General features: G+C 29.5%; 4 protein-coding genes across 5 annotated transcripts; 3 read left to right on the top strand and 1 right to left on the bottom strand.

Moving 5' to 3' along the window:
* Window positions 1-94: 94 nt before the first annotated feature.
* Window positions 95-4,464, top strand: LOC132909442 (stromal membrane-associated protein 1). Of its 2 annotated transcripts, XM_060964297.1 has the most exons (10): window positions 95-173; window positions 248-263; window positions 432-572; window positions 1,157-1,290; window positions 1,392-1,559; window positions 1,647-1,851; window positions 1,932-2,207; window positions 2,304-2,590; window positions 2,668-2,814; window positions 2,886-4,464. In XM_060964297.1, exons 3-10 carry the CDS (start codon window positions 455-457, stop codon window positions 3,003-3,005), a joined length of 1,455 nt encoding a protein of 484 aa, XP_060820280.1. In that variant the 5' UTR covers window positions 95-173; window positions 248-263; window positions 432-454; the 3' UTR covers window positions 3,006-4,464. The 2 variants fall into 2 exon arrangements, with proteins under 2 accessions (XP_060820280.1, XP_060820279.1); XM_060964296.1 differs by lacking the exons at window positions 95-173; window positions 248-263 and having other exon boundaries at window positions 270-572.
* Window positions 4,465-4,806: 342 nt separating this feature from the next.
* Window positions 4,807-5,269, top strand: LOC132909451 (small ribosomal subunit protein eS28). Its single transcript, XM_060964307.1, has one exon. It carries the CDS (start codon window positions 4,874-4,876, stop codon window positions 5,069-5,071), a length of 198 nt encoding a protein of 65 aa, XP_060820290.1. The 5' UTR covers window positions 4,807-4,873; the 3' UTR covers window positions 5,072-5,269.
* Window positions 5,270-5,405: 136 nt separating this feature from the next.
* Window positions 5,406-6,772, bottom strand: LOC132909448 (MRG/MORF4L-binding protein). The gene is made up of 4 exons (XM_060964303.1): window positions 6,545-6,772; window positions 6,294-6,415; window positions 5,860-6,217; window positions 5,406-5,793 (listed from the first exon to the last, which is right to left on the bottom strand). The coding sequence occupies exons 1-4, from the start codon at window positions 6,648-6,650 to the stop codon at window positions 5,639-5,641; spliced, it is 741 nt and encodes a 246-aa protein (XP_060820286.1). The 5' UTR covers window positions 6,651-6,772; the 3' UTR covers window positions 5,406-5,638.
* Window positions 6,773-6,787: 15 nt separating this feature from the next.
* Window positions 6,788-7,790, top strand: LOC132909449 (coiled-coil domain-containing protein 115-like). Its single transcript, XM_060964304.1, has 2 exons — window positions 6,788-6,927; window positions 7,063-7,790. The coding sequence occupies exon 2, from the start codon at window positions 7,137-7,139 to the stop codon at window positions 7,638-7,640; it is 504 nt and encodes a 167-aa protein (XP_060820287.1). The 5' UTR covers window positions 6,788-6,927; window positions 7,063-7,136; the 3' UTR covers window positions 7,641-7,790.
* Window positions 7,791-7,825: the final 35 nt, after the last annotated feature.

Here is a 7,825-nt window from a genome sequence, read left to right as displayed (position 1 = left end):
ATTGTATGATACAAAATACATTGAATATTAGATCTATCGTATATACATCGTCTGTGTTATAATGAAGCACATGTTGAATTCACATACATAGGAATTGATTACGTGGCTTATCGATAGAGCAGTAGAGTATATACTTGCTTACTTGAATTATAGTGACTACACGATTCAAAAAGGTATCGATAGATAGAAACACAAGATAGATGTTAAAGTCGTTATCGTTGACGATCTACTCATTATTTCGTCTCAGATATTGGAACGAGAGTGTAAGTACAATCGAATAGAATTCTTTCAACTACATGACGTTTCTGTGAGTAACGAATTGAACTATCGGGGGCGTTCGCTGACCATTACTGCATACTACTTGACGGTTTTCGTATGTGGTATGTGTCCAGCATTGTAAGAAGAAAACATTGTTTTGGATCTGTGTGCAGGAAAACCTCGTCACTGTATAGAAATGACGTCCCGCCTGGAAAAGGAACGTTCCAAGCAAATACAAGAGAAATGTCAAAATCTTTTGATACAAATGCTACGTGATGAGGATAATAAGTATTGTGTCGACTGCGATGCGAAAGGTTCGTGCGTCAATTATATATTTTCTAGCGATGTCTTGTTTCTGTTCGACCGATGAACCCCCATTATTCTATCCACTCCCTGCAAATATTACAAAATTGTATTTTTATATGTAACGGTTCATCTAAGTCATCGATATTGATTTGAAAACGACCTAGTTCCGCCTAGTAAGACATTATAGATTTTTAATTCCTCTGTGACAAAACCTTAGATGACAGCGATTACGAGTGAACGTCACCGTGGTTTCCTCGTTATTCATTCTTTATTCGTATACTTACTTGTTCCTCTTTTTTCTGTGAATCTCTAATAAAGAACTTTTCAGACAAGTGACACCATTCCTTATCATTTCCTTATTTCGTGTATTTTATATGTCAATAAACCTTTAAATAACCTGAATCTTTAATTGCTTCATTTTATGTAAAATTTCTGTTAAATTGTACTCTTCTTATGGTATATACGCTCTGTACAAATAAAATTTTATGGCACTGTATTTCTTTATCTATATTGTTAAATATTGTTTAAAAATCAAGTACAAATATGTTCTTTTATTGTATGCACTAGTTCCACATTTATGTATGTTTCATAGGACCAAGATGGGCTAGTTGGAATCTAGGTATATTCTTATGTATTCGTTGTGCTGGAATACATAGAAATCTTGGAGTTCATATAAGTAAAGTAAAATCTGTTAACTTAGATACATGGACACCAGAACAAGTAGTGGTATGTTTATAGCTATATCTTTATTTCAAAAGTTCTAATTATGAATATTATTTATAACACAAGTGTAACATATGATAAATGTAACACATTTTTATTTTTAGAGTTTACAACAAATGGGTAACTCCCGTGCAAGAGCAGTTTATGAAGCAAATCTTCCAGATAGTTTTCGAAGACCTCAAACAGTTTGTAGTCTTGAAAGTTTTATTCGTGCAAAGTATGAACATAAAAAATATATAGCCAGGGAATGGGTACCACCTCCTTTACCAAAGGTAACACTATCATACTTAAAAAAAATCAACTGCTCTTAAAGTATAATAAAAATTCAAATACAAATAAATTCATTAATAAATGTGTAGGTCAATTGGGATAAAGAGCTTGACGAAGAAGCAGAAAGACAACGTAGGAGGAAAAAGGAAAATTCTAAAACCTCAAATAATCAAGCTATACTTCCACCTGTAAAAAAACCAGAAGTAGTGCCTCAGTTGCCAAAACCTAAAAGTTCTGTTAGTCCTAAACCTAATAGAGCAAATAATTCTGCAACTCTAGACCTATTGGGCTTAGGTATATATTTCTTCCTTTAGATTTCAATAATAATATTAAATGTAACTTATATTATCTAAAGATACACAAATTTTTAATAGATGCTCCGGCACAAAATCAAACAAGTGTAAATGGTGCTGGAGATGATATATTTTCCTCTTTTTTATCTGCACCTCCAGCTTCAGTAGCTTCAACAAGTAATAGTACTTCTAATACAACTACAAATGCATCAACAACAATCAGTAAAAATGAAGAAGAAAGCTTTTTTGATCAACCAGCACCATCACCTCAAGAAAAAAATAAAATGTCCAAAGACAGTATTTTAGCCTTGTATGGTACACCAAGTAATCAACAATCAGCAATGTTTGCAGTTCCTGGTATACATACATTTGCTAATTTAAATACACTGCTAAGTTTGAAATATGGATACAATTTTTATTTTGTATTTTTTGTAATTGCATTTCACGTTTTAGGTGGAATGTATGCTCAACAATCTACCGTTCAGTATAATCAAATACCAACTGTAGTACCATTTGGTCAACAAACTAATTTTCCAAATCAACAAAGTTCCTTGACTCAAATTCCCACCCAGATATCTGTTACACCTAATCAACTACCTATCACTCAGAATCAAATTACAGTGAATTCTACTTCATTAGGACCAGTGGCATCAAATACTTTAGGAAACTGTTTACATGTAGGCCAGATAAATCAGATGAATGGTGTACCTAACCCTGCCATTACAATGCAATCCCAGATGGTACATAAATTTGTGTGTGGAAAGCTACACATATTGAAGTTATTTGTCGATAAACTAATTGTTTTGTGTATTACTAGGTGATGCAATTAGGACAGTCTAATATTAATAGTAATAATGGTTGGAGTGGAATGTTAACACAAAATCTTCAACCAGCTCCTGGTAGCAATCCTTTTTTCAATTTAACGTCTCAACAACAGCAACAATCTGTTACATTTGGCCCACAGGTATATAAATTTGTTACTTATATATAATATATATTCTTGTAATGACAACGATGACTATATTTACATTTCAGTTACCACAACAAATGGCACAACTTTCCTTAGGTGGCACGAATTTTTCAAGTACCCCAGGGAAATCTACTGCTACAACTGCACTTTCTGGACAAACGCTTTCCACCAATTTATGGCAGTAAAAGTCTTATGGATATTATTAGTTGATTGATTATTCCATTCAGTGTTGTACACTAGTGTCGAATGTTTGTTATCCAACATGATTAAATTTCCATATTAGTTTGGAAATCTCTGGGATATAACACAAGAAAGACACAAATGAAGAGTACTCGAATACTGTCATTTTTGAAAAGTAATTCGTGAATGCATACAGTATTTTGAGCCTAAAAGGTTTTTCTTCTAAAGCTTTGCTAGCTTTCAACGTTATTGTTGGAAAAGTGGGAACTACAAATAAAAACGAATTTTTGACTGATTATAAAGAGTTGTTCATGACGTACAGTATATATGTATTTGACAATGTAATTGTATTATTTGCAAAAAATGGGTGCTTTTGTATTCACGATGAATGTATGTCAGGGTCCACTTTCATTATAGCAAACGATTTCATTACACTTAAACAAGTACAAGCATCTTTAGTACAATAAGCATAGTTTGCGACATAGTTCATTTTTACCCCAAAACATAAAAGAAAATCAGGTATATAACAGTTTTCACGGACAATTAAAGTTCTTTGATAAATTATATATCAAAGGCTAATTTACTTAAACAGTGACCTTTCTTGTTTCAAAAGCAAATTTATTTTCTAGTATAACGTTGCAATGTTTGTATGTACTCAAAATGTATTGAATGTTTTAAAGTTTATTTGCTACCTTTATCTCCTATTAATACTGATTTATGTAAAAACTGGAAAAACTATGTCTTGTGTTTTAAAGAGTTAGTGATATTGTTACTATTTCAGTAGTGTGTTGCTTGGAGCGCTAAACTGCAACGTTGATTGTAGATTAAAGAACATTTTAGACCTTAATATTCTTGAGCAAGTATTATTAATACATCTTGTCAAAATGTATTTAGTGTTTTTGTTAATATCTAATGGCAGAGACTTAACAAACTAAACATATTATCTATACTTTGATTCTTATAGCATACATGAAATACTACAAAAACTTATGATTTTAAATTTTATGCATTTAGAACTAAATTTTAATTACGATTGATTGTTTGATGAGAATTAAAATTCTATGTAAAACAGGTTTGGATGTTTGCCTGTTGAAAAATTATGTAATTTATTACCGTATAATATGATAAATATTGAAACTTGACAATAAGTTCTAAACATATTATCCGTCACAGTCATGTTTTATTGAATTGAATTTTTATCTTATTAAGTAATATGTACTTGATCATGTAGTTGAAGAAAAGATGCATGATACAAATGTAAAAAGATTTTTTTATGTAATTTTATAAATAATTATGAACTGTCATACAATCTAAATTAATTAGGACTTGTGACTTGCTGTTGCATCGAGAAAAATTAACATATTGTAAAACTGATATAAGTACAAATACACGTTGTCAAAATATTAAAAAAAATGTATAATGTATAATTTATAAAACTTCAATAACAATTGAGCAATCAATCAATCTTTAAATGTTTTTAATCCTGTGATAACTAAATGAAATAATAATATTAAGGAATAGTTATAACATTTTCGTTATTACTTTTAAATTACATGAGGAAACATTGAAAACACGTTTAAATTCAAAACGCCATCTACGTATTATACATTAGTAGATAGATGACTTTAATAATTTATGTTTACGACAATCAAATAATTCTTATCTTTATAAAATATACGTTCTATATCACTAACTATATAGTTATATTTTTTACATTAACCAGTATCATTTAAAATTTTCTAAATTAAATTCAATGATACTACTGGAGAATCTCGCCGGAAGTTGTCATCGTTCCTGGACTGCTAGCGAGAAAAATTCCTTCTTTTGCTTACAACATCTCTTTGCTATCACATCAAAGCCACGTGAAACAATAATGGATAAACCAGTAGTTTTGGCTCGTGTTATAAAAGTTCTAGGAAGAACTGGATCACAAGGACAGTGCACCCAAGTAAAAGTTGAATTTCTGGGCGAACAAAACAGACAGATTATCAGGAATGTAAAAGGCCCGGTACGAGAAGGTGATCTTCTAACCTTACTGGAATCTGAACGTGAAGCAAGAAGACTTCGATAAGTACATAAGGAGAATTAACTGCCAGCACATGAAAATTACCAATAATGTCTGGACTCTGCCGATATAATTCATTCCATCAACAAAAATGGGGACTATCCAACTATTCCAATAGCACGAGCCTCCTTGGTTCAAAAAATCTATGTCAATGAAGATGTTTACAACTTTTGTAATAAATACTGGCTAATATTTGATTGAATATTTAATTTTGTTTTATTTTTCATATTTTCACACATATGATTCTACAAATATGACATTGTAAACAGCAAGTTATTTAATAAATTGTATTGGTTCTAATTAATATGCTTGTGTCTTTTATGAAAAAATTATATGTACATAAGTTTTCATACATTTAATACTTTCTTCTCTTGTGTTGATTACAGAATATGTTATATTTACAATGATCTAGTGTACATTCTTTTTATAAAATTGGATTTCAAGATAGTCTTTTATATAAGACCTAATGTGATTCGTGTATAGAAAAATGCATGATTCACATTTTCTTCATACATTAAAATGCAATATTTATACACAATGTAAGGTACAAGAAAAATAATTTTATATAAATTGTTATATCCTCCTTCGTTTTGGTGGAGGTGTATCACGTGGACTGGAAGATGCTTTAGATGTACTATCCATACTTTGTCTAGTTGGTCGTTTTGGACCTCTTTTCAAACTTTCACGACCAGAATCAGAATCCTTACGTTCCTTTTTGCCATTTGAAGCTAGAAAAAGAAATTATGTAATGTTTTAAATGCACTTAAAAATATTGAAGACAAATATACATATACCTGTTTCTTCAAGATCATCCTTTCCCTTTGACCGGCCCTTAGAAGATTTGTATTCTTTCCTAACATCTTTTATTTCTCTAAGCTTATCCTTTTTTAATTCTATATCTTTAACATATTTCTTAAATTCTTCTTTTTTTTTATCAATGTCTTTACTTCCTTTAAGATCGCGAAGAATAGTTTCTTTTTTTGTAGTATCTTTACTTTCTTTATCTTTCTTAAGCTCCCTAAATTTTTCCCTTTGATCTTTTAGCTTTAATTCTGGTTCCTCTCTTTTTCTAGATTTAAGAGGTCCCAAAAATTCTTCTGGTAAAGAGAAATCTATCTCTTGACTAGGAAATGGTAAATCCTCCATATCATCCTGATATATTTTGAATACATTATCAATATTATTTTAAACGATTATAAGTAATTTTTTAAAACATAATAGTAAGTACCAGAGCCATTAGATCATACATTGACTCCAAATGTTCCCAAATTATTTTTAATGACACATCCTTGTGTATGGCAGTACGAAATTTTTCCCATATGCAGACCATGTGAAAATATTTATTAATACCTTAGAAAGCAAATATTTAATAAAATCTTTTGTATAAACTTACATATATCACATAAAATTATGAATACTATTTTTGTTATTAATGTAAATATAACCTAAATAGCGTCATCGTGTGAATTGAAATCTTACCAACAGGTTTATGTCCATTCATAGCAAAGAATAATTGAATTTCATTTTCAACATTCCATTCTATTTCATCAGTAGAAGCGTCTATTTGTTTCTCTTTAACTGCCATTGTTAATTTTCATAAAATTACAGGATATACCAATTTTATAACAGTTCCATTCTTTATCAATGGCGGTGCAAACAGTGGCGCCAAATGCTATAACCTTGTTAGCTCTAAAAAATTGTGTACCGTATTATTGTTCTAAAAATCTAATATATATGAATCGTAATTACATATAAAATTATCGAAATAATAGATTTCATAAAATTAGGAACAATTACTTATGAAAAAAATATCAATTTGTTATCAAGTTATCATCTATAAAAAGAAATAATTTTCATATTTGGTATGTACTAAATAAAAAAATGTATGAATCTAATGGATAAATATTATTGTCATTAACAAAATGATAATGAAGAGCATATAACATTGCATTATGATATATATAAATATGCATTATATTTTTATTTGTATATTTTAGGTACTATTCCATAATATTATACATTGTAATCAGGTATTACTATTTTGTGTTAATAGTATTTGATAGTACACAATATGCATGAAAGCATAGATGACATATGTAAAGCTATTGATGAAAATTTATTGCGTAATTTGGAGTTAATGCAAGAAAAGATTGATATTGATGTCCAAATGGAGAAAATATTACGCGATGGTTACATTGAATTAGCTAAGGCTAAATACATACGAGGCAAAGAAAGTATAAGTGTTTTGCAGATTCCCGTTGACAATGAGAGAGTAGTCACACTATTTGAATTGGAGACAAAGTTAACTGAGGAAACTGGCAAAATAATTCCAAATTTTGACATAAGCTTAAGGAGATTGGATAAAAGTGAAGATGAAATACAAGATCCTATAAAATGGTTTGGAGTATTAGTCCCACAGAGTTTACGAATTGCACAAAAACGTTTTCAAGAATCTCTTTATCTTATTGTGAGAGCAGCAAATATACAAGCAGAAATTGCTTCTGTAGTAGATAAATTAAAATCTTTATATTTTTTAAAACATACTTCTTGTTCAACAAATGACACTAAAATATAAAAATTACATAAGTTTTGTCATTTTGTCTTGTTATATTATCTTATTAACTATTTTTTACAAAAAAATTTTATGTTTGTAATTGTAAATATTTCTTTGTATGAATAAAATTTATATCAAAACAATTGTAATTAATAAAAATACATGTGATAATACCAATACGATAATACGATTTAAGAATTTCATTT

This window comes from Bombus pascuorum, chromosome 8 (genome assembly GCF_905332965.1).
Source record: "Bombus pascuorum chromosome 8, iyBomPasc1.1, whole genome shotgun sequence".
NCBI lineage: Eukaryota > Metazoa > Arthropoda > Insecta > Hymenoptera > Apidae > Bombus > Bombus pascuorum.
Note: the sequence above shows the minus strand (reverse complement) of the source record. Positions and strands in the feature narration are given on the sequence as shown.

Bases quoted from the DNA above. Each gene is read 5' to 3' on its own strand.
- LOC132909442 (XM_060964297.1), top strand. From the start codon at position 455: ATGACGTCCCGCCTGGAAAAGGAACGTTCCAAGCAAATACAAGAGAAA. The intron at 1,291-1,391 runs GTATGTTTATAG...TTTTATTTTTAG, and splicing joins GGACACCAGAACAAGTAGTG to AGTTTACAACAAATGGGTAA. The intron at 1,852-1,931 runs GTATATATTTCT...AATTTTTAATAG, and splicing joins TCTAGACCTATTGGGCTTAG to ATGCTCCGGCACAAAATCAA.
- LOC132909451 (XM_060964307.1), top strand. From the start codon at position 4,874: ATGGATAAACCAGTAGTTTTGGCTCGTGTTATAAAAGTTCTAGGAAGA.
- LOC132909448 (XM_060964303.1), bottom strand. From the start codon at position 6,650: ATGGCAGTTAAAGAGAAACAAATAGACGCTTCTACTGATGAAATAGAA. The intron at 6,416-6,544 runs GTAAGATTTCAA...TTGCTTTCTAAG, and splicing joins GAATGGACATAAACCTGTTG to GTATTAATAAATATTTTCAC. The intron at 5,794-5,859 runs GTATATGTATAT...TTCTTTTTCTAG, and splicing joins GGATGATCTTGAAGAAACAG to CTTCAAATGGCAAAAAGGAA.
- LOC132909449 (XM_060964304.1), top strand. From the start codon at position 7,137: ATGCATGAAAGCATAGATGACATATGTAAAGCTATTGATGAAAATTTA.